This window comes from Gossypium raimondii, chromosome 11 (assembly GCF_025698545.1).
Source record: "Gossypium raimondii isolate GPD5lz chromosome 11, ASM2569854v1, whole genome shotgun sequence".
Taxonomy (NCBI): Eukaryota; Viridiplantae; Streptophyta; class Magnoliopsida; order Malvales; family Malvaceae; genus Gossypium; species Gossypium raimondii.
The window spans coordinates 26,063,050-26,089,524 of record NC_068575.1 but is presented as its reverse complement, the minus strand read 5'-3'; the positions used below and the strand labels follow the sequence as shown (position 1 = coordinate 26,089,524).

Below are 26,475 nucleotides of genomic sequence, written 5' to 3'. Positions count from 1 at the left end.
CAATGCGTTGAATTTGAACAACAGCACAATAGCAGAAGTCTGTAAACAGTTTAATATCAGACACCATAATTCGTCACCATATCGTCCAAAAATGAATGGTGCAGTAGAGGCGGCCAACAAAAATATTAAGAAGATTGTGGCGAAAATGGCTGAAACTTACAAGAATTGGCATGAGAAGTTACCATTCGCTCTTCTGGCTTACCAAACATTTATCAGGACATCTACCGGGGCAACACCTTTTTCTTTGGTTTATGAGATGGAAGCAGTCTTGCCCATTGAGGTTGAAATTCCATCTCTCCGGGTATTGGCTGAATTAAAATTGGATGAGGCTGAATGGATCCAATCTCGGTATGATCAGTTGAACCTGATAGAAGAGAAAAGACTAAAAGCTATTTGTCATGGTCAAATGTATCAGAAACGAATGATGCGAGCTTATAATAAGAAGGTTCGTCCCAGAGAATTTTGTGAGGGGGATTTGGTTTTGAAAAAGATCCTCCCTTTACAAAAAGATTTCAGAGGGAAATGGATGCCAAACTGGGAAGGACCTTATGTTGTAAAAAAGGCTTTTTCTGGAGGCGCTTTGATTTTGAGTGAAATGGATGGTAAAAACTTACCGAATCCTATAAATTCTGATTCAGTCAAGAAATATTTCACTTGAGGGCAAAAGAGGAATCAAAGTGAAAACCCGCAAAGGGCGCTTTGATCCTTAAAAAAATGGAGAGGCCAAGGCGAAGACCCAAAAAAGGGCGCCTTGAGACCAAAGGGGGTTTGAGTTGAAAACTCGAGAAGGGCGACTCAAACATTGTCAGATTGGGGCATATGGTGATCCTGCTACACTTAAGTCAACAAGGAAAGGATATGCGACGTCTTGGGGGCATCGACAAAGTGCTGTAAATCCCCTAAACACATGTTAAATTCAGAATAGTTCTTGGTTTGCGCGGAGAAGTTCAAACGGCGATATCCAAGGCACCTAATCTTCATATAACTTGTACTGAGTTTTTTTTTGTAAATACTTCATTCTTCGATGTTCTTGAATATTTTTTTTTCAAGACACTTGCTATCAATAAATTCTTTTTTTATTATTCGAGTTATGACCTGAATTAATTCATCTCTTACTCAGTATTTTTTATCTTTGCGCAAGAATGTCGCGTTAGAATAATGATCGATAGACTAATAAACTTTCACAAAAGAAGTTTTGCATATTACTCTGGGAATTTCTAAATATTTTAGTAACTTGAAACAGGACTATTGTTTAGAACGCACCAAGTTCAAAAGTTAAAGAGCCTAAGAAGGAAAAAGTCTAAATTAAGACTATTTTTTTAGATTTGGTTGTCTAAATATCGAATGAGACAGTAAGAAGTCTTGATGGGGTAGGAAGGAGTCTCCTATGGAAAGAAAACCCCTCATTTGTGCATGATCCTTTGGTACGACACCCTGGGAATGGTGTAAGGGGACCAGAGAGATTTAAATCCTGTATCCTTGAATTGTGATAGGAGAGGATTGAGGAAAAGCCATATATTTCTACCCTTGGGTTACAGTGGGAGAAAATGATACAAATTTTGGCATCCCAGTGGATTGAACTTTAAAGTTTACGGTAGGGGGCAATTTTATTAAGTGTTTCTTTGGAGATGACAGCCAAGCAGAAGGCGTCAGCAATAAAACCTTAATAAACTTTAAGAAATGATAAATTTCAAAAATGACATTCTGCATCCATTCAAGTGTCTTTCATACATGTCTATTTAGGAGCATTGAATTCATTTTGATCATAACATCCTAATCACTAGGCATAATTTCATAAAATCAAAGGTCATGTTCCCCCGAGAATGGATCGGTGGCCGATAATCCTACCTCCTTAAAGTTGTAGTAGAGCTGATTAAAATCTTGGATCTTATCTCTCTGAAGTTGCAGAGTGCAGATCGCATCTAGTCTTATCTCCCTGAAGTTGCAGTGGAGCAAACTAAGTAAGCAGGTCTTATCCTCCTGAAGTTGCAGTGGGGCAGACTGAAGATGACAAACCTTATCTCCTTGAAGTTGCAGTGGAGCGGGTTAAACCCGATAATCCTATCTCCCTAAAGTTGTAGTGGAGCAGATTAAAATCTTGGATCTTATCTATCTGAAGTTACAGAGAGCAGATCGCATCTAGTCTTATCTCCCTGAAGTTGCAGTGGAGCAGACTAAGTAAGCAGGTCTTATCCTCCTGAAGTTACAGTGAGGCAGACTGAAGATGACAAACCTTATCTCCCTGAAGTTGCAGTAGAGCAGGTTAAAGCCAATAATCCTATCTCCCTAAAGTTGTAGTGGAGTGGATTAGGATCTTATCTCTCTGAAGTTGCAGAGAGTAGATCGCATCTAGTCTTATCTCCCTGAAGTTGCAGTGGAGCAGACTAAGTAAGCAGGTCTTATCCTCCTGAAGTTACAGTGAGGCAGACTGAAGATGGCAAACCTTATCTCCCTGAAGTTGCAGTGGAGCAGGTTAAAGCCGATAATCCTATCTCCTTGAAGTTGCAGTAGAGCGGATTAAAATCTTGGATCTTATCTCTCTGAAGTTGCAGAAAGCAGATCGCATCTAGTCTTATCTCCCTGAAGTTGCAGTGGAGCAGACTAAGTAAGCAGGTCTTATCCTCCTGAAGTTGCAGTGAGGCAAACTGAAGATGGCGAATCTTATCTCCCTAAAGTTGCAGTGGAGCAGATTAAAGCTGATGATCCTATCTCTCTGAAGTTGCAGTGGAGCTGATTAAAACCACAGATCTTATCTCTCTGAAGTTGCAGAGAGCAAATTGCATCTAGTCTTATCTCCCTGATGTTGTAGTGGAATGGATCGAAACACCAAAGCTTATACCGCTGAAGACGTAGAAGGTTAGAATGAGGCTACTGGAAGAAGAAGAGCGCCAGTGTCCAGCATGACCGGGCAAATTTGGGCATTTTGATAGTCTTTGCTTTGTTCCTGTTACACGATAACGAGCAAAGAGGGGCAGCTGTAATGCCTAAATTTAGCCCGACCCTTAATAAATAAAAATAAATAATAAAGTCTCAGTTTGTCTTTACAAAACCAAATCCAAAACAAATAATCGGCCCAGAATACATGGCCCAAATTGAAGTAAAACAAAGGCCCAAGTGTAGTGGCCCAAAAACGGTGGCAGAAACCCTGAGGTTTCTAGGGGGAGCCTCGCGCCGCAACCAGGATCTTCACGTTCGCGCCGCATCCCCGACCTTCACCTGTAGCAAGTAACAAATAACAAATATGGAAAGCGAATCAAAGATTTGTAAATCAAATAAAGAAACATGATTTGTTTCTTCTTTAGATCTATTTCATTCGGCTATAAAAAGCCATTGTAACGTTGTAAAAAGGGCGGATTCGAAATCAATAAAAAAGGCACGATTATATTCACAACGAAACAGAGAATACAATACAGAGCAAGAATCAGTCCAAAGGTTTACATTTATATTTTTTATTCGCATTATTTTAATCTACTGTTGTTTCTATTTTTATTTTTTTAATCTGTATATAAATAAAACAAAATAAAAAGAAAGAAACCACCTTTCTTTGGACTCCGAAGCGGCGCTGAAGCGTTTGAGGGAGCCACGCCAATGATTGGTGGCCAGAAACTGTAGCGTTTCCTTGACATCCTTGCAGTTTTCGTCGATTTTTTGAAAGCTCCAAACCCAAATTTGGGTTTAGAAAGGCTAAAGGAACTGAACGGGAAATTTTCCCATTTTTTGGCCACCGCAGGTGGCGGCACCGGCGTCGAAGATCAGCGGCCGGTGCGGTGGCTGGTGACCAGCCGATGACCGGACGACTAGAAAGGGGGGAGAACCTTTTTATGAAGTTTTTGGAAGTTTTTTTTAAAAGGGGATGGAAAATGATTTTTTTTGAACAAATTTTTGGCTTAAATAGCCTAATGAAACGACGTCGTTTCACCAGGCCTCCTCAGATGCCAAAACGACATCGTTTTGGGGAGGCCGACCCGACTCTGATCCGACCCGGTCTAGGATCCGCGTGTTTTTTTAGCGGTGGGGCAAATTGCGCTTTTAGCCCCTCCGCCTTTTAATATATTTCCAATTAAGTTTTTTTTATTTTTTAGATTTACCCTTTTATTTATTTCAATTTCAATTTGGTCCAATTTGCAACGGCGCCGTTTTAGAGGAGAAGGGACAATTTCCTTTCCAGCCCCTCTGTATTCTTGGCTCGTTCGATTTGGTCCTCCAGACTTCAATTATTTGCGGATTTGCCCCAGATTCTTGTCTATAGTTCAATTTAGTTTTTTTATTATTTTCTTCATTTTTTTAATTAATTGATAATGTAAATATTTTTTTATATATATATGTAATTATTTTTTATCTATATATGTATATATATATTTTTTGTTTTTTTAATGAATATTTTTATATTTATACGTATATATTTATGTTTTTAAAATGATTAAATATTTACTTTAATAATAATAATAATAATAATAATAATAATAATATTATTATTATTATTATTATTATTATATAAGTATAATTCCTTTATTTTCATAAATACATTATAGATTTTGTTATATGTAAACTTTATAAATCTAGATTTTATGTGTAAATTCACTTGCTTTTTTTTTTAAAAGGGGTTCAATGTATATATTATGTACCTTTTATTCTTTATTTTTACTTAGTTCTTTCATTTGTTTATTAATTTGTGTTTTCATTTATATTATTTTGCTCGTTTATTGGATACCTTGTATGTTATCGATTTTGTTTATTCATTTATTTATATTATTTCTATGCCATTGTAATATTTATTATTGCATTGTATATTTAATGTAGCATCACATCATTTTTTTTACTTGATTTCAAACTTTTTAAAATTGAGATAATGCTTGTATTTAGGATTTTCAAGGGAATTGAGCCCTAACGTATTGGGTTCCAATTTTCTTCGTTAAATCTAACAATCAAGCATTTCTCTTTAATCAAAAAAATAAGAACTCATTATTGGGAATTCAACACGTTGTGTCCTAACGTATTGGATGTGACGCATTGATTTCTCGAAATGAAGATTTTTTTTCTAAAAAAATAATAAAGGAAATATTCCAGTTTGGGATTTTGGAGGAATTGTGCCCTATTGGGCCGCGATTTCTTAAATCTTGAATAAATGAGTATTCTTTTAAATTTTTATTACACGAGTATTCTGGCCTAATTCATTTTTGAGGAAATTAGAATGCCGTGCCCTAACGGATTGGGTGTGACATTTTCTTTCTCTGAAGTGATAAGGGCCTTAATACGTAACGTTTTTTTAGTTTTTGCTAAGGATTATATTTTTCAAATTTTCGACATTAAGACATTAATTAATTAACTAGGTACCAATTTTTGGGCGTTATGAGGGTGCTAATCCTTCCTCATACGTAACCGACTCCCGGACCCGTTTTTTCTAAAATTCGTAGACCAAAATCATTTTTAGGTGACCCAATCACACCTTAATAAGAGATTGGTGGCGACTCCAAACTTTCATCGACAACTAATTTTTGTTTTTTCCAAAAAATATAAAAATGGTTTAGACAACAACAATGGAGAAAGAAAAAAAAATGAAAAGAAAAGAGGAGAGGAGAGGAGAGCAACGGCTAGGGTGAGTAAAAATAGAATAAAGGCTGATCATTTTGTGTAAATTTTAACATTTATACCTAGGGTTACAAGGGTATGGACAACACACAAGTTAAAAATAAGAGATTTGTAAAAATTAATTATTTTGCATGGGAAAGGATTCAAACTTGGGACCTCAATTTAATTTCCATACTTTCCCATTTATGTTATTTCCTCATTCTACAAATAAATTTGCAATATTTATTTTTAAAAACAATGCATGTCACATCTAGGGTTTGAGGCAAAATTTGCAAAATAATAAAAATAGTGAGATAGAAGGGATTTGAACTTGAATTTCAAGGAACGTTTTACTAACAATTAATCAATAAACCAATATCTCATTTATTTCTTAAAAACGTATAGGTAATCTCAAAGATTAAGGGATGACCACACTCTCTCTCGATTCACAAACTCAATTCTACTAAACCTGATTTTTGAGATGTTATAAAAAGACCCATCGAAATCGAAAACTTTGACATCCAACACCGATGGAGGTTCTTCCATGGCATTGAACTCAAGTATTTTTGCATAGCATCAACATTAAAACAAGTTAGCAGATATCTTGAGAATAATTTACAACAAAAAAAAAAAATGACCTTTCAAGAAATTACCATTCCATTGAGTAACATGAGTTTGAAGCTTGACAGAGCTTGTTCTTGCCTTGCCATTGCAGGTAAAAACCACGTAAAGGTCTAAATCATTTGTTGAATCCAGGGATGCCAAATTAGCACCCTCAATCAAAGCTACGGTGAGAACCCATCCATCACCTTGAGCTTTGACTCCATGATCGCTTCCTGTTAAAAGTATCGGGTTATACATGTAAGATTAAGTACGGATAAAGTAAGCTAATATTCACCTCTTCGCAATCTAGCCTGGATGAAGGGAAAAACCATGTTGTAAACACGCTGGAAAAGTAAAAGATAATTGAGATTTCTGAGATTTGTGCGTTTCTAGCGAAATTGAGATTACGAGTTTAAAGAGACTCGACCTGAGTTACAACAAACTCACTAGGTTTCTACCGAAACTATCGTTTAACTTATTGAAACTTGCTTTAAAAGCAAAATCTTTATCTGGGTATGTCTCGAAACCAAGTTGAACTCAGTGACGACTCGTTTTTCGGTACCTTGGGAGCATGTTCTTCCACAACCTCATACTGTCTAGCCCAGCTTATTTTTCCAGTACCCTGGGAGAATGAGTTGCAACAAACTCATGTTTCTCTTCTACTCATCCTCTTCTTTTTTTTCTTTTTTTCTTCTTCTTCTATGTTTCTTATTTTTCTTTTATTGTCCAACCCAACTGGGATTTTAAATTAGGCCCAACCCAACTGGGATTTTAAATTAGGGCCGTTTACACAGTAGGAAGCCAGGTCATTTTTCCGTTAAGTCTGTAACGAAAAATAGTTAAAGTGACTACTTTGTCAACTACCCTAAAGTTAAATGACTATTGGTGTAATTTACCTTTTTTAATTTACTTATATCTATTTTAGACTAATTACAAATAAATTGTTATATTTTATAATTCTTTTGAAATAAATTAGATTATATATATCCCAGCTACAACACACATGAGCTAATACTAATTTCTAAAATAAAAACGTGTAGTTTACCCTAATTTTTAAGCTCCAATTATTTTATTTTTTTATATTTCAAAACTTGAGGGCAGAAATTTGTGGCTGTAGTAATGTAAATTAATAGACCTCGTTGAATAGAGCCTTTTACACAAATTGAACACTTCAATTTAACAAATAGTATTGCTGGCTCTCCAAGTCCAGATTACATTTGACTGAGTTGCAAAATCCAGGGATTGATAAGCAGATGATGACACCAGCACGCAAACCAATTAGTACATTGCTATCAAAATTCCAAACTCTAAGCTAAGGTTTAGCTCCATGCAGCTAGTAGCTCTAGGCATCTGCAACTCTTCTCTACCCCAAACTGTGTGGCCTTTCTGAACCAAAAATGAAATTCCGAACTTTGTGCTTTGTGGAACCATTGACCAAATTTTAATAAGAAAAAGACCTTCCAGATAAATCAACAAATAGAGCAAGATTTGTCCATTCTTTACTTCTTGTATGAGAACTCAGCCTTAAAATCCTTTTGGAGCCATTTCCGAGATTTGGTTTTCGCTTCCAGTACAACATCATCAAGGAACCCTCTCTGCGGAAATTCTTCAGGTACAAGACTCTGATATATCTCAAACTGTTCAGCTGCTTCCTTCTTCTTGTCAAGTAAACTATAGATAATTCCCTGTCCACAAAATCCCATAATTAGCCATTTACTAATGATGGTTCGATTTTGTATATACTCCTTTTCTATGACTCTACTTAAGGTCCATTATTTTTTCTTAAAGAAAATCCAGTTTATGAGTGTTTTTATCGAAGACCAACAGTCATGGCTGAACAAACTTTTTTTCCTAAACTACTTAGCAACAGCTAGCAATACATCATAAACCTAATAAAACCTTACCTGGCAAAGATAAGGCCGAAAATCTCGAGGATTATCCTTTATCAAATCTTGAAATTTCTTCATCCCCTCCTCCAATTCCCCCTGCAAGCAATTATTAATAAGTTCATGATGATAAAAGATTTGATAAAAAAGCAAAGAGCAACTACATGAAACTTCTTAGATATCATATCATATGCATACAAATGAAATGAAATGAAATTTATAGACATGCATATGCATATGCATATACATATACATATACATATACATATACATACACATATACATAAATATTTTAATGAAGTTCTACCCTTGTCCCACCAGGGGGAAAGAAATGAACAAAGAAAAAAAAAAAGCATTGCAATTGCTAAAGATCCGGCAGTTCTGTCAAACTGAGCAGCAAAGATTGATTAAGAAGTCACCTTCACAACATGCATTTGTGCAATTAAAACTCTTATGTTTCTTTCCTCAGTGACTCTCTTTTCACGAACAGCAACTTCTAAAGCTTCATTAAGCATCTCAAAAACAGCTGGACCTTCATGATTTTTGTGCATCACCATAGCCAGACCCTATAAAAACCAGTGAACAATAAGTATTACTATATTTTTTTTCTTCTGTTCTTATTTATTTCTTGTTTCCAACTTTTCTGGTAAGATTTGAACTAATGAAATAACAAAAAGCCACCCTAGCTCAACAAAAGCTCAAAGACTATGTAATTAAACATGAAATCAAATCCATACATACTCTTGAGAATATTAGGAAGCAATCCATGAATATAGCACTATGCTACCAGAATGTTGCAAAAATTACAACCAGGCAGCTAGAAATAAGGGTAATCTTTAAATAAAAGCAACAGTAGATGCAAAGGTATTGCATAGCAATTAGTAACCTCAGTCAATGAAGATATAGAAATAACACTGTCGACAAACAATATGCATATTACACTATGCAAAAGTAGAGAATGGAAAAACTAGGTGATGAGGTAGCCAGAATCTAGCAGAAATCAAACAATTATACCTTTCAGAAAACCAGGAAGTTGCTATTTTATAATGAATATTACCCGTAACTGACAGGTACAGGAGCATTTCAGAACTTATCTTTGATGTACCATGAGTTTGGTACTATCTGCAATCTTGACCTTTTCCATAGAGCTGAACTCACTTTACTTCTTTTGAACTTTTAAATTACATAATTTCTACGTCAATAAGCAGGCAACATTCCAAGATTAATCATAATTCTTGAAATACCAACTAGCGGTCAAGATTCTAAGAGTGACCATAATCCTTAAACGAGAGCTTAACATAGTGGCTTTGAACTGGGATTATTCAAGAAAAATCAAATATCTGAGCAACCTGAGGAAACTCAAGTTGAACAAATAATCAAAGGCGGCATATGATACACCTCAAATTAATAATTGTCTATCAAAACAATCAGTCCCTAGTCATTAAGCCAGAACTATGAAAATAATACTACTAAGAAGCGTAGCACTGGGATTTATTTCACTAATTGAGTCAACTTTAGACATAGGCCATCTCTAAACAATCAATCCACAAAACTCAACTTCACAAGGCCTCCATCTATAAGATCAATGGCTTGAAGTAAAACGTTTCTCTAAGTATTGTATTAAGGTGACTTCTAAACAGTCTTCCAATGGAGCTACGGAGTAATGTTAGAACATTAGTATATGAACCATATAAAAACAAAAATCAATATCTAAAATGAAATCAAGTACCAAATTAGAGAACTTTACATGCAAAGCTCGGAGCAAAAGAGGGGTTTCTTCCAATATTTCCTTGAACAGTCTTTTAGCCTTGCTGAGCTGCCCCATCATCTCATAACAAAGAGCCTGCAATAGCCTCCATTCAACCTCATCTGGCTCAATATCAATCAACTTCTCCACACATTCCACCGCTTCTTGAGTCTTACCTCTCCTAATCTTCCCATACAAAAGCACTTTCAAAGCATCAACATTTCGAGGCTCCTTCTCCAAAATCTTCTCATACCTTTCCTCTTCCTCACTTTTTCTCTTCTGGGTTTCATTCTTCCCCTCTAAATTTACTCTAGAACTGGTAGTTGCTTGAGCAGGAAGAGCCAAACATGGTTTAGCATTGAAACAACCCAAAAATATGAAAGACCCAACAAGGAAAACAACAACTTTTTCTGATAAAGAATTGAAAAACTGTGTCTTGGGAGAGACACAAGGGAGTTTGGTTGGGAGAATGGAAGTGGGGTTGTAGGAAGAACGAAGCCTGGTTGTTTGGAAAGAGAGATTATTTGGTTTGAGTGAAGGGGTGAACAATGGGGAGAGGGTTTTGGAGGGTTTAAGGTTGGGAAATTTGGGAGTATGAAATTCTGTTTGATAGATGAAAGAGGAAGCTTTGATTGAAAACATAATGAAGATTGGGAACAACTGGAAGCAGTGAACCGATTAAAACATCAGTCAACTCTAGACCAGACTGCCCTTTGTGACGCTGATGCCATTTATTACTGAATACCTTATTTATTTTCACTATGGGATAAATTGTTTATATATGCGATTTTTTTTTAAATCGGACTTTTTAGGCCTTTATTTTGAAAATTAGAGAAGTTTGCCATTTTGTGGGAGAAAGTGTAAAAGTGTCTTCAGTAGAATATGTTTTCTGAACATTCGGTAGGAAAGTGCGTCCAATTCGTGTTTTCCTCCAATAATCATTTCCCAATCACTTTTTGAATGTTGACAATGATAAAATTTTGTAAGGGCCAACAATATTTTTTTTCCTATAAATATCATGATATTTTTCATTCTTTTGACTCAAATTCAACTTTCTCTATTCTCTCTAAACTTTCAATTCGCTCAACTCTCTCAAATTTTTTAAGTTTTGCTCTAAATTTTGCGATACACTTGTTTAAAAATATTATAGTTTTATTTAATTATTTCGTATATTTATTTTGATTAAATTTTCATGAATGGCAAGCTCTTTGATTCGTTTCGACGACAAACACTTTTCCACTGCTCAAGCGATAATAGTAAGGAGAAATTTTAAAATTCGTTATTTTCAATTAAGTTAATTTTAAAGTTTTTAATTTTTAAAATATTTTAAATTATTTTATTCTGACAATATAAATAGGTAGATGACTGTGTTTTTAGACAAATTCATACATAATTTGTCAATGAGCTCAGACATCGAAATTTGTGGTTACTTGCAAGACGCGTGATTCTTGCATGCGTTTCGTATGCTCGTAGGCTGTAAACTCGATCCTACACTCATCAATGCGTTGGTGGAAAGATGGAGGCTTGAGACACACACTTTCCATCTTCCATGTGGTGAGTGTACAATCACACTCGAGGATGTAGCTTTACAACTCGGTTTACCATGGATGGGCCAGTCGTTACGGGATCAATGGTCATTCCCGGTAAAGAGAACATTTGCGAGACATTTTGGGGAAGGTTTCGAATAAGTTTCAAGGCGGTCAGATAGATATGAAGTGGTTGAAAAATAATTTCAAAGATCTTCCTAAGGACACGACCGACGTCGTCAAAGAACAATATGCCCGAGCATTAATCCTAAGGTTAATCGGGGGCATTCTAATGCCCGATAAATCTCAAATTTTGGTCACATAATGTAACCTCCCAAACCCGGTCTAGACGTTATGGCTAGATTGAAAATGCTACATTAGCCACCGAAATGGCTAAGCTAACTTACGTTACTTTTGAAAACCTTAAATAAACTCATTTTAGAGAAAAACCGTAGTTGTACTTTTGTGTTAGTTTAAAACATTCATTTATTAGGTCAACTATACTTAAGATTCATTTTATTATTGAAAGTGTTGTTTTAGAAAAAAACCATTTGCTTGTCGCTCTTCTTTATAAAAACTCGATGTTAAACTAATGCAGCAGAAAAAAAACCATTTTTCAAGTCGTTTTGGAAATCTAGTTATCTTATCAATTTGTTTTTTCAAAAATGGTTCCTTTACAATGCAACGAAAATTAGAAAACAGTGCCAAATTTTACTTAAGCTTGATATCATGCATTTTCCGGTTATTATGCTTGAGTAATCCATGCATGCAAAAATCCTCAAATGAAAAGTTACCAAGCCATAGACCAGAAATAATTAAAAATTTACAAACCAAAATCAATAGAGACTGATTAATACTTATTAAAATTATTTCGGGGTCCAAGGTGATTCTTCGAATGCCGGGTCTAGTCCTAGTTTCGAGGTTTACCTGAAAAGTTAAACACTATGAGGGTGAGCTTATGAAAAGCTCAGTGTGAGTCGAACAATTATTTAAACAATCATAAATAACAAATACAGTGTAGCATATTAGCATTAACAGAAGAACATAGAACCATCATTGGAATTTCATATTGCGATTATCAAATCGATGTCAAACTATAACACTCGTATCTTGTCTCCATTGCTATATTAAGGATCTGAGTGTTACAAAACCAAACAAACAATTTATCTTATTTCTATAACAAGTATTAAATTAATTTATAAACATATAACATATCATAGAGTAAATATACACATGGGCCTTTATTCGAGTTTACGGTGCCATAAAATTTCCTTAGAAACATTCAGGGACCAAAAAAAGGCAAATAAAAAATTTTGAGAAAGCATGAAAATTTAATATGCAGGGGTCATACGGCCGTGTGACATAGCCCAGACCATGTGGGCATTTGAAGTTGGGACACACAACTGTGTCCCAGCCTGTGTCTCTACCCATGTAACTCATTGACTTAGGTCACACGGTCGTGTCGCGAGCTGTGTCTCAGACCATGTATGGCACACGGTCGTGTGGCAACCTGTGTCCTAGGGCGTGTGCACTAAAATGAACCTTAAACATCAAGTTTACCAAATCATACTATCTTGGACACTAAACAACCTAATTACTAGCCATTTAACCTATTCAAAACACAATCTAACATGTTCAAAACATTCCAAAACAACCATCTTACGTGCCTAACCATTGTACCCTTATTGGTACCACATTTTTTATTATCCAATATATTACAAAGCATCAAGCATTCATGACTCACATTCATACCAAACTTTAATATATTTGAACTACAAGCTTTAAGCTAATATATAGCAAAACATTAGTCTCAAAAACAATCAAAAGACCTCCTGTATATTTCATTACAAAATAAAGCATCACATTATGACTATAAACCACATCATTCAACAACTACACATCAAGTTGTTCATCTATGCATTATATATGTATACTTGTTCCATCATTACAAAATATACTCTAAGAAAAACCACAAATCTCGCTTATTAACTACATCTATCAACATTTATAAAACACATATTTATCTATATATACATGCCACTACCCAAAATAGATACAAGAACTACCAACTTAGATGGATAGTGTGAGATGGTTGGTTGATCCTTCAAAAAGTCAGCAACGATTATCTACAAAACAACCTACGGAAACCCGTAAGCTTACTTAGCTTAGTAAGGACATAGTATAACATTTAATCTAAATATAATTAAACTTGGTTCACATTTTAAGTGATTACTCAAAGTTTCAAGAACATAAGTGGTGAAATGTTGAGACATTATAATGTTTTCAGAGGTACCAAAGTACAAACAAGGGCACATATGTGCATTTAGGGGTATCAAAGTACAAACAGGGGTACGTATTTGCATTCAGGGGTACTAAAGTACAAATAGTGGCACATATGTGCATTCAGGGGTATCGAAGTACAAACAGAGGCATGCATGTGCATTAAAGGGTACCGAAGTACAAGTAGGGGCACGTATGTGCATTCAGGGTACTGAAGTAAATTCATATATATATGAATGAATTAACTAGAAAAAAAATAATATAAAACACAAGTAAACTTCATTTACATATTGAAATACTATGAACTTACCTCTAAAGCACTTCTGGTTTAAACACAGGGACTACTCCGTAATTTTTCTTTTTTCTCGATTATTGTCTTTTTGAATCAAATCTTGATCTATACGGTAATTAAATGCAATCTATTAAATTCACATTCAATTATATATATGACCCTTAACTTTTATTAATTACACATTTTCCTTAAACTTTTAATTTTTTATTATTTAGTCCTTAAACTTAAAATCTAATATTTTAGCAAAATTTTCCATTCAATCATGCTAGTTGAATATCTATCCCTTGTTTATAGCCCAAATATATTCTAAATTCAATACATTTACCCATGAATTCTAGCATTTACTCAATTCAACCCTTTAATCAAAACTAAAAAAAATCATATTACAAAACAATCCAAAATCACAAGCAAGACTTCAAACTCATCATTATCATCAAGAAAAATCAATATTCACCAATGAAAACATTCAAAATTTTTAACAGTTTCAAAAATGAAGGGTCAAGTTAACTGGACCTAGTTGCAACGATTCTAAAAACATAAAAATTACAAGAAACGAAGTTAAAACGAACTTCATGCAAGGTAAGCAATGGTCGAACCATTCAAGCTCCAAAAATGGAGAATCCATTCTAAATTTTCAGTGGTAACTTCAATAGAGGATGATGATATGTTTTATGTTTTTATTATTCATTATTTTAATTTCATTATTTATAATTTTATCCTTCCAAATTTTCATGATTTTTACCTAATTCAAAGCCCCAAAATCATCCATCTATAATCAGTATGGTCTATTTCCTTCATAAATCCTCTTCAATTTAATAATTAAGCTATCAAGTCAACATAATTCAATAATCACTAAGTTTTGCATCTTTTACAATTTAATCCTTTTTACTTAATTAACTATCTAAACGTTAAAATTTTATCACCAAAATTTAACATGAATCCAATGCAACCCTATAAACATTAATTAAATAACAAAACTCAACTTCACATATAGGACTTGTGGTCCCAAAACCACTATTTCGTTACCACTGAAAAACGAGATATTACACAAATGGTGTATGAGCATAAGTCATCATTTTTTCGAGTAACAATCATTAATTTTGATACCATTCAATACAACACAATACAATATGTAGCATAAATCAATAACATTCGAGTATGTCATGAGCATGATGCAATGCAAAAAGGTTCTTACCCAAATCATCTGCTACACATGACGTGTTCCCCAGAACCTGTCTGCTAAACTCCAACAAATGCGAGCAAAGCTTCATGTAGTAAAACCACCGAATAACAATAATGCGGTAAAACTGACGAATAACAAATAATATGATATAATCGCCAATCCCCTCGGTACTCCAATTGCAGTGCATTGAATACGAGTAAATGCAGACTTAATATGCCGCTAGTACTCCACGGAACTCCTCCGTCAACAACAAAATATCCCATCCCAATGCACATGCAATATGTCATATAATCTCATACATAGCTATAATTTAATACTTTTCACATTTAATTGACATGTTCAACATGCCCTCAATAATTAAATACTTTCAGTGAATGGAATCAATGTTCCAACTTCCAAATTACCATTAAGATAGTATCATTTAACATTACACAATTTCACATACTTTTAAGAATTTCCAATGTGCATGTGTAACAACCTTTCCAATATAACATAGTAATTTTTTTTTCATGCATAAACTCATATTTCAGCAAATCATGCCGTACATAATACCAATCTCATGCCAAATAACACAATCATGCATCATAATATCAATCACATAATTACACTATCAAACTAGCAACTTTGCTAACACATCAATCTTTGAGGGCTCAAAATGTACCTGGTTCGACCACTTACAAATTAATTATTTGGATATTAAGCCAATCCAATCAGCAATCTAAATCATCAAATATAACATGATAATTATTATTATCAAACAAGTTTATGAGTTTAGGATCCACACCTTATTTTATGCTTTTCCGCAGCACACTAACGAATCTTCTGATTTCCTTAATAAACCTTAAAATGAACCTAAATTAAAAATTAGTATTATTTCAATTAATTCACCTCTTAAACAGCCCCCTAAGCACCCACTTATGGGTTCAAACCAATCGTCACAATGACAACTATTTTATGAATCCAAACTAGCTAGATTTCTAATACTGTTTTGATGTGAATCATATGCACAAACGTTTTTCGGCTTTACGGGTGATTTGGGGCATTCAGATTAGCACCTAACACATTTACATACAGGAAAATCAGTAGCCAATATTGATTACAATCCTTCATTTAATCAATCTATAACTTTTACCCAAGAACTAAGTCAAAACAACAAACTAGCTTGCATTTAACCACACTTACGCTTCCCAATTTGTGAGATCCGAATAGCCAATTGATCAAGAATGTTTTACCTGATTGATATGTGATTAAAGGTTGATTATAAAGGTTCAAGAACTCAAATTAATGCTGGAAATAGATGGGCAAGAATTTAGAAACAAAATAGCCTCCTTTCTTGCACCTAAGCACACGTACCACCACCCATGGTAGCCAAAATTAGGGTTGATTTAAGAACAATTTTGAGATCCATTTAAAAGCTCGAAAAATACCTTTAAAGTCTTTAAAATTCCCCCACATTCCAGATCTAGAAATTTAGGTTTTTAATTGACAAGATTAATTAAGAAATTGAAAGAAAAAAAGAACTTACACAAGTTAGCTAAAAGGGGTGTCAATGGAACTTCTTGGCAACAATAGACATCAATCTTGGAGACTCAAGATTTCAGATTTGGGGCTGATTTAATTACAGAAAAAATGACAGCAATATGATAGAGGAGATGATGCAAAATCTTGTGGAAAAAGGAAAAAGATGATAAATATAGGTATTATGGGCGACGACAACAATGGAGAAAGGAAAAAGTTGAAGAGAAAAGAGGAGAGGACAGGGGAAGGAGCGGCTAGGATGAGTTGCAATGGAAAAGATTCGAACTTACGACCTTAATCTAATTTCTATGCCTCCGCACTTATCAATTAACCATTGGGCTATTACCTTATTTTTGAAATAATTTTGCAATATTTATTTAAAAAACAAGGCGTGTCACAAAATAGGGTTTGAGACAAAATTTGAAAAATAATAAAAATGGTGCGATAAAAGGGATTTGAACTTGGGTTTCAAGGAATGTTTCACTAACACTTAACCAACAAACCAATACCTCATTTATTTACTAAAAATGCCCAGATAATCTCAAAATTTAGGGCATGACCACTCTCTTGATTCACAAACTTAATTCTACTAACCTCTAATTTTTGAAATGTTACACATAAGGTGGTTACTAAAACTAGTCTACTTCAAAGAATACAGATGACTGAGTTGGAGATTATCTATGTTAGCCACGTTGTATTGGGAGTTGTGTTGGGTGACTGAATCAGATAAGATGTCAATCGATGGTTGTTTGCTCCTGCTGCAGTTATAGGCGTGGTGGCGGCTACCATTTCTACGTCCTTGAGTGAACGACCCTTATATGTTCCCATTGGTGACAAGGTAAAATCCATTTGATAATAATATCTAGTTAATATAGTAAATGTTCTTTACTTATTATATGTTTGAATTACAATATTGCTTGAATAGGTTGAACCATGGGCCAATTTATGTGGGATGACCGGAGCAGCTCGAAGATATCTGACTGCTATTAGATCAGCGTTTAGAAGCCAATAGTTATTGATTTTCAGACCTATAATAATTACGCAATGGTTTGAAATTTAAATAAATAACAAAATTTATAATTGTGCGCCACAGTATGAATGGATGTCATACGTCGATTCGGATATCATAGAATGCGTCCCGCCCAAATTTTTGGCTATTCGGAGCATATGGGACACAAAGGTGGCATTGATCTTTTATGTGATGGTGGAGATGCATCAATCAGATCGAGTGATGTGACAATTCGAGTGGAGGAAAAAAATTTTGTTGCCACCACAAGATATGGAAGCACTGCACAAGCTTGATCTGCGAGGGAAGTGTAACAACCCATTTTTCAGTGGTATCGGAAACATTGGCTTTGGAGCCACAAATCCAATGAATGATTCTATAAATATAATTATTTAACATTTACGAGTCAATTATAGTATTATATTGAATTTTGATATATAATTTTTGTAAATTGAACGAATAATTAAGTACAAGTCGTTGTCCCTAGAGTCAAGTGGTTTTGGAAAATGAGGTATTAGGATCTCAATTCAGAATCAAGCTCGTAAATATTTTTATTAAATATTTACAAAGTGATTATATAGGTGTATTGAGATTTGGTCCAAAAATTTTAAAGTTTAATTAGTTAATTAGAGAAAAATGACTAAATCGTAAAATGATAAAATATTGTCTCTATTGAATTTTATTAATCAAAGTGTCTATTTAATAATGGTTTAAGGATTTAAAAGTCTTTTTAAAACATGGTGGACAACTTATGTTAGTTGTTTTTCTAATTATATGTTAAATTTATGTTTAATTAATAATAATAAAATTGAAAAGCATAAAATTAAAAAAAAGGTCCATCATATTCCTTGAGGTTTTCTACTGAAATGGAGAAAACAAAACAACATAGGAAGAGCTTCAAATTTCGATGATCATTTGTGGTTGCATGTAAGTGAATTTTTAACCCATTTCTAGTAAATTTTAAGTTTTTGAGATCGTTGCAGCTTAATCTATCTAATTCAGGGAAAATTTTAAAACTGTTAAATGTTTTAAAATTGGCCATTGATGAATTTTGATGTTTTTGAAGTTGAATGATAGATTTAAGAGTTTAGTTGTTAAATAGGATTATTTTGTAAAGGAATTTGGTTAGTTTTAAGTTTAGCGACTAAATTGATAAAAATAATTTTAGCATGAAATTCTTGTAAAATTTCAATAATTATGAGTTGCATATGTATAAGTAAAAATTCAGCTAGCTTGGTTTTGGGCTTAATTGTGATAATTGTATAAGTTTCAGGATTAGGTACTAAATTAAATAAAAGGTAAAAGTTTAGGATAAAAGTTTAAAATGTTGTTAAAGGGTCAATTACATGAATTTTAATATTTAAAATATATTGAATTGGATAATTGAATTAAGTCGTTATTTTTAGATCAAGAAACAAATTAGCCAGATAATAATCGTGGGAAAGGAAAATTAGTGGAGCAGACATCGGTGTCATGTTCGAAGCTGTTTTGAGTAAGTAAGTTCGTATGTTGATTTAATTAGTTATGAAACACCCCTTACCCGTATTCAACACCAGAATAGGGTACGAGGCATTACCAGAACACAAACGCTTGTAAACATATTTAACCGTATTATAAAATTTCATCTAAATTAAAACTTTCAAATTTTTTAACATGCTTTTATAATTCTTCATAATATATCCTCAAAATATTATATTCATAATAAATAGGGCCTACGAGACCGGATACATACCCATACAATTCAATGCTTCATTTCCATTTCATTCAGTTCACAATTTCTCATGCTCACAATTCAAATCATATCACTAGCAATTTCCATTTAATTCACGTACAATTCAATATTAGTAAGTTCAATACTAATACGTATTTACCATTTAACTCAACGTTTTTTCATTATACCGTTCATTAACACATTTATGAAATTCTAAATTTTGCAATGAAAATATTACTTTATCTTAAATAACAACATCAATTCAACTCATCATCCCCTTTTTCGTCATCTTTCACTTCAAATATGAACTTACTATTTCATTACCTTTCCACACCCGTTTCCTATGCATATCACACAAGACATAAACATATCGTTCAACCATAGTCGCAAGCTAGTGCATTTAAGCATAATTCTTTTTGGAACTAACCACATGATAAACCATTTCACTAGAGATTACATAATTTAAACCTTACCACCCCTGTCATGATCACAAGCATAGTTCCATTTAGGCACTTACCATTTCAATGCATAACTTATAAGTTTAACGTGGCATAATCCAGCCACAACTTGGTCAAGCCTAAGCATGTACATCAAATATGTTAACCAAATAAACATATAGCATAAGCATTATGAGCATGGATGAGCACAACATTTATTAATGCATCAAACTTACCGACATGTGTTAATTCATAAACCATTCATGACATTACTTCAAGCTAAATCATATTCCAAATATACCATACACACATACTATGAAACTTTATTTTCTCACATGAGCTTAGATCATGACCAATAATGCGCAAATATAAGCATCATTTCTATTTCATCGTTTATCAATTATAATCGAGCATATTACCAATTATACACAAATCATTCATATATTTCCCAATTTTCCTCCTCCTCCTCTCCATTCCACATCCTTAATGTGTATAACACACTTAAACAACATTATCCATACTTTCACTATTTTCCAGTATGTAAATTCAAACTGTCTGAGTCAGAGTCACTAATTTATTTATATATCGAGCTACCGAGCTCCAAATTAAGATCTATTAATTTTCCCCAAAACTAGACTCACATATATTCTTACCATAAAATTTTTAGATTTTTTTTAGCCAATAAGTACATTTTATTTTTTAAAGTTTCCCCTATTTCACTGCTCGATGGTTCTGACCTTTCTTCACTAAAAAATAATTATTTCATAGTACAAAATTCGGATAATGTTCTTGTTTGTTTATTTTGAAAATGGGCTCATTCAGGATTCTAAACATATAAATTTTATCTCATAATTATTTTTTTAAAATTTTTAATGATTTTCCAAAGTTAGAACAGGGGATTCCGAAATCATTCTAGCCATATCTCACTAAAACTCAAATATCTCATAATATAAAATTTGTTTGCTTGGTCTGTCTCTTTTATGTGAAAATAGGCTCATTCAGCTTTAATTTCATATCTTATTCACTCTCTAATTTGATTTCCACCATTTTTGGTTATTTTTCAAAGTCACACAACTGCTGCTGTCCAAAACTGTTTTGTTGGTAAATTTACTCTTTCATAATTTCACTTACTCCATTGCATCTTACCAATGGTTTGATCAAATATCGAGCACATTGTTCATAAATTTTCACACTTATACCTGCACTCATTCATCACGTAGTCATATTCAATTACACTTAGTCGTTACATGTCTTATGTATTTTCACTTAGTCAATTTCCTAATGAACACTTCGGAATAATAACAGATACACGGTGGATTAGCACATAGCACCACCCTTATAGTCAATGATACTCGGTGGAATCAGCACATAGCAATCACCTTCATAATCAATAGAACCCGGTAGAATCAGCACACAACAACCACCTTTATAATCAATGATACCTGGTACACATAGTAGCCTGCACATAGTACTACACACGTGACCATTACCATCTCTTTCACATAGTGGCCTGCACACATCCCGTGCCACACATGTGATCATTATTGTCACTTCATTCGTATCTTTTCTATTCAACTGGGAAATTTCTCACTTTTCTTTTTCACTGATCATAGTCAATTTCTCGTCTTTCTTGATTTATAATAACACATTTAACTTACTTAACACTCACATTATTCAATTTAGTTCGAAAATCACACTTTGGAAAAAAATACATTTTTCTCCTAAAGTTTCACAAAATTACAATTTTACCCCTAGGCTCGTAAAATAATTTTTATTCAATTTCCTTCCATTTTAGGCCTAGCCGAACCATTTTCATAACTATAGCAGTCCACAATTCTCACTTATTCACACACTTGTGACATATTTTATAACTTTTACAAATTAATCCTTTTAGGCATTTTCATCGAAAATCACTTAATAAAAGACGTTCATCACACTCCAAACATTCATATTCTCCCACAAAACATCAAAATACATGCATATCATTCATGGTTAAATTTTTAAACACAATCCCTAGTTCAAAATAATGGTAAAATTAGGTAAATCTTGTTACGAGGATTTCAAAAACGTAAAAATCATTAAAAACGGGGCTAGAACGGACTTACAATCGAGCTTGGAAGCTTGAAAAACCGTAGCCATGGTTTCTCCATGCAATTTTCGGCCTAGGGGTTGAAGATGGACAAAAATTGGCTTTTAATTTTGTTTTTAATTCATTTTAATAACTAAATGACCAAAATGCCCTTAATGAAAAACTTTGGAAAAATGCCTAACCATGTCCATTTTTGTCCACCAACTTAAACAATGGTCTAATTACCATATAAGGACCTCTAATTTAAAATTTCATGACAATTGGACGCCTCTAACATGTAGATCTCAACTTTTGCACTTTTTACAATTTAGTCCTTTTGACTAAATTGAGTGCCCAAATGTTGAAATTTTTGAACGAAATTTTCACAAAATAATTTTTTGAAATTGTAGACTATAAAAATATAATAGAAATAAATTTTTTTCTCGTCGGATTCGTGGTCCCAAAACCACTGTTTCGACTAGCCCAAAATCGAGCTGTTATAAGTTAATTATTGTTTTTGATGATATATTAAATACTGTATATGTTATGAGTGAATTAGATTGATTTATATATGGAAACTAGTGAATTGGACTAAGTTGCAGTGTTAGTTACGGTGATGATTATGTTTGAAAATGGAAAATATATGGATGAGTTTTTGTAATGGAATAATGTGAGTAAAGTTAAATGATATAGATATGAAAAATGACCCATATGAACATCGTGAATGCTTAGGATACAAATGACATGTCATTAGGGTTATTACAGTTCGAGTGTCAGCCTTTGATGATTTACTCCACAGGTCGTGTGAGTAGCATCGTGTAGCTTAACATCCCGACCCATAGCTCGTGAGAGTAGGCCCATTTCACAGCTCGTGTAAGCATTTACAGTTATAGTTACAGTCACACTTTGTGTGAGCATTGTTCCTACGTATTTGACATTATTTCATTTGGTTCAACTGGTGTTAAATGTATAAAATGAAACAGATATATGAAACAAATATATGGAATGAGACATTGAATGGAGAAATTGATATGAATTATTAAAACGAATTGTTATATACAAAATGATTATGTGCTAAATGTGTAAAATGAAATGGTTAAACTAAATGGTTTTATGGAAATAGATGTATGAATTGAAACACTGGATACAAATATTTGAAAATAAATGTGAATTGTTAAGTGAATAGGTGATGGTTGAAATGTGTTTTAAATGTGTTTACTTATAATGTTTATAACATGGAAAAGTTATATGTTTCGTATATGTGAACTCACTAACCTTGTGAGATTTCTTATATATATAGGGTAATTAATGAACTCATAACCATGATATTGAATTATCTTGAAAAATGTTTAAATTACATAATTTATTGTAAGTTAAAGTTAAAGTTTATTACGAACTTACTAGGCTTTACGTAAGCTTACCTCATTTTGGTTTTTCTTCTTGTAGATTGTCGAATAAGAGTTGTCAATTGGACTGCTTTTGGAGATCACACTATCTAACAACTTAATCGGCAACTAATGGTTTACTTTGGTCCGATTATAAGTGGCATGTAAATAAGGTTTTCGTATATATATGTTATAAGAATTATGGATATGTTTTGTGTCAATTGAAGTATGAGACGTGTTTATTGATGTGAATCTCAATTAGTATTTTGGTTTATTGTGGTGTGTGATAGCAATGGTATGTCTATATAAGGGTTTTTGTCCATTTGCTATATGCTTTATGAAAGTGGTTTGATGTTTGGTTCATTGGATGTTTAACATGTTCATATGGTAAGAACTTGTGATCTTTGAATGTGAATTTAGATTGTGTTTGAATTGTGGTGCCAATGAGGGCATATTGGTTAGGCACATAGGTTGAATGAATTTGTATGTGTTAAACTTGTTTGAATGTGTTTTGAAGGCATCTAAATGGCTGATTTTGGTTTGGCTTGGCACCTAAGGAATGGATATTGTTTTTCCTTGTTTTGAAAGTCATTTTAGGTGCACATGGTTTGGGACACGGGCTGTCACACAGCCGTGTGCCATACACGGTCATACCACACGACCATGTGGCCTATTTAATTTTGGTGCATGTTTGTTCCAAATTGTCACAGGTTGTTACACGGTCTGTGACACGGGTGTGTGACCCTATTTCGACTTGCACACGGTTTGGCAACACAACCATGTGACCCTATTTTTGAATTGTACATGGTCTGGCCACATGGCCATGTCCTTGAGCCACATGGCCTGGGCTCTGTCACACGGTTATGTGACCCCTATTTTCAATTTTTCTACATTTTTAATTTTATTTCAAATTAGTCCTTGATTATTTCTAAATTGATTTCTAGGTTCCGTAAGCTCGATATAAGACTCGTCATCGTACATATGCTATGAATGATGATTGGTTTAGTAAAATTCACTTATTTCAATAACAACTACTGAAGATAAACATGTTTATTAAGTAAAAAAGGTTGTAAAAATACATAGAAAAACCTTATATGATTTCGAGTTTACAATATTCTTCTCTCTACTCAATTTTGGACTTAGCACCTCTTGGTACCCTTCTGACGACATATCATCATGGTCATCATCGTCTTATGAAAGAACTGGGGTTTCTCATCTGAGTTGACTTCATTCAAGCATTAATAATCGTAGATTCTCCTAGATCTTCCAGTGTTTATAGACTCCTTCGTAAATATCCTTATCATAATCAAAGTCTTCATCAGACCACATATAATAAAAATCATTCATGACTTTGTGCTGACTAGTTATTTGGTTGGCAGTGTATAGGATTCCTAGAAAAACAAATGTTAGACGTGTTAATAAATTGAATTTCGTAACTATAACCTACAAATTTCCTAATTATTCTTTTACGTGCAAAATTAAAATTAACCTAGTGACGTTGCCTCCCCAGCAACAGCGCCAACAACTTGACTGTCTCCGATGTACTAACGTCTAGAGTGTGAATACCACGTTAAGACAAAGAATTACGAGGCGGTATCCGCAAGTATATGGGTCTAGTTGTAATATAGTTTTACAACGGAGTGGGTGAGTACTTTGAGGATTGTACCCAAGGGAAGCAGAGGCTAGATCAATTTTAACCTACACACTAAAAGATCTAATTAATACTTTAATTGAGTTGTAGTACAGAAACGTAAATAGGGGTTTTTGGGATTTTTATAATACTAAGAATAAAATGAAATAACATAAAAGAAAAATACATTTCAAGAGATAGAAAATGCATAAGGAATCAATGGGTGATTAGCTTGCTTCGACAATCCCAATCAATTGTCGTTTTGGGTTACTCGTCAACCAACTAGTTGCTACCCTAGCAGGATCTTTAGATCTTCTACTAACATATTGAGTTAGCAAGGACTACTTATCTTTCGACCTCATAGTCCAGACTGGCTTGAGGTAAAGGTGTTCACATATGGGCAATAAAAATTTTGGGTTAATTCCCACCTTGATGACTTCCCAGGGTTGCCAGGCCTACGATTTGTTTCATGTAGTTCCTTTCCCAAATAGTTGATCTATTGAGTAACCCTACAAAATAGTTAATAGATCATGCCTCCACTCACTAATCCCTCATAGAACGATTAGTTCCTCAAGGCTTTCATAAACAATATCGAATAGATGGAAGAATAAAGCATGGTGAATGAATTGAAGTGTAGAGTTTAAGAAAAACTTGATTTATATAAATAATAACATGAATCCCCAGAAGTTGATCGTCTTTACAAATCAGACCTCTTGAAGGAAAGCAACGAACAAATAAACTAAACTCTGAAAAACCTAAGAAAGAAAGAAAACGTAAAGATAAAATATAGGTTAATGGAATGGTGTCCATAATATGTGCCAAAGGAGCCTATTTATAGCTTTCAGGTGGTCGTCATCCTTAACCCTAGGTCAATTCCTGAGCTTTAAGTTTGATTGTGTAGACCAAAATGCCTTTACGTTGTGTTTAATTTCCATCCTAGAGTCGATGTCTTGACACAAAAGAACCCGTGTCACAACATGGAAGTCAATATGCTCCTCCTTGGGATGTCGTCAGGGGTATGTCATGACATCCTTAGTCAATGTCACGACATCGAAGATAGTTTCATACTTTCTCCAACATACTGTGATGTTTTTTGAATATTCACTGAGTTCTCAATGAAGTCACCCACTCTTCTCTTACTTCACAAGTAAGTAGGTCGTGAATGGTAGTGGTGAGGTAAATGACTTGGTGAGGCACATCCTTAAAAAGATATTGGTGAACCTGGGAAATAAGTGATATGGTTTTATTTATGTGGGTATAGACTTATCGTAGAATGATTTTGTTATTGATATTTCGTAATTTGGTATAGAAGATTAAACTAGTTTTCGCATTTGAGGAGCTTGAATACAAGTATTTTAGTTAGGTTACAGTTAAGTTTTCACAAGTTTGCTTAAATTCAATAAATTGTGTTATTTGAAACTTTATTGATCTTAGGGTTCAAATGAGGCCTAAGGGTGAGCTAAAATGCTGTGTGAGTGTGAAGGAGACCATTAGAAGGTGTGCTAACTCGATACTGGTCTCTGTGTTGCAACATGAAAAGTTGGATGTCGCAACATAGGGAGCAGAATAGAAGAATTTCAAGTCTGCCTTCGGTGTCACGACACAGACTAAGGATGTCATGACACACCCCTGAAG

General features: G+C 33.8%; 1 protein-coding gene and 1 long non-coding RNA gene across 2 annotated transcripts; both read right to left on the bottom strand.

Moving 5' to 3' along the window:
- Positions 1-5,904: 5,904 nt before the first annotated feature.
- LOC128034975 (uncharacterized) lies at positions 5,905-7,134 on the bottom strand. The gene is made up of 2 exons (XR_008191357.1): positions 6,467-7,134; positions 5,905-6,404 (listed from the first exon to the last, which is right to left on the bottom strand). It is a non-coding gene; the product is annotated as an uncharacterized LOC128034975 (long non-coding RNA).
- Positions 7,135-7,322: 188 nt separating this feature from the next.
- LOC105804301 (protein SLOW GREEN 1, chloroplastic) lies at positions 7,323-10,548 on the bottom strand. The gene is made up of 4 exons (XM_012636858.2): positions 9,805-10,548; positions 8,477-8,623; positions 8,076-8,156; positions 7,323-7,856 (listed from the first exon to the last, which is right to left on the bottom strand). Exons 1-4 carry the CDS (start codon positions 10,444-10,446, stop codon positions 7,671-7,673), a joined length of 1,056 nt encoding a protein of 351 aa, XP_012492312.1. The 5' UTR covers positions 10,447-10,548; the 3' UTR covers positions 7,323-7,670.
- Between the last annotated feature and the right edge of the window lie 15,927 nt (positions 10,549-26,475).

What these genes read in the sequence shown, in the direction of transcription:
- LOC105804301 (XM_012636858.2), bottom strand. Translation starts at nt 10,446, where the DNA reads ATGTTTTCAATCAAAGCTTCCTCTTTCATCTATCAAACAGAATTTCAT. An exon ending in CACAAATGCATGTTGTGAAG is followed by an intron (nt 8,157 to 8,476) that starts GTGACTTCTTAA and finishes AATTGCTTGCAG; the next exon opens with GGGGAATTGGAGGAGGGGAT. An exon ending in TTCGGCCTTATCTTTGCCAG is followed by an intron (nt 7,857 to 8,075) that starts GTAAGGTTTTAT and finishes TTTTGTGGACAG; the next exon opens with GGAATTATCTATAGTTTACT.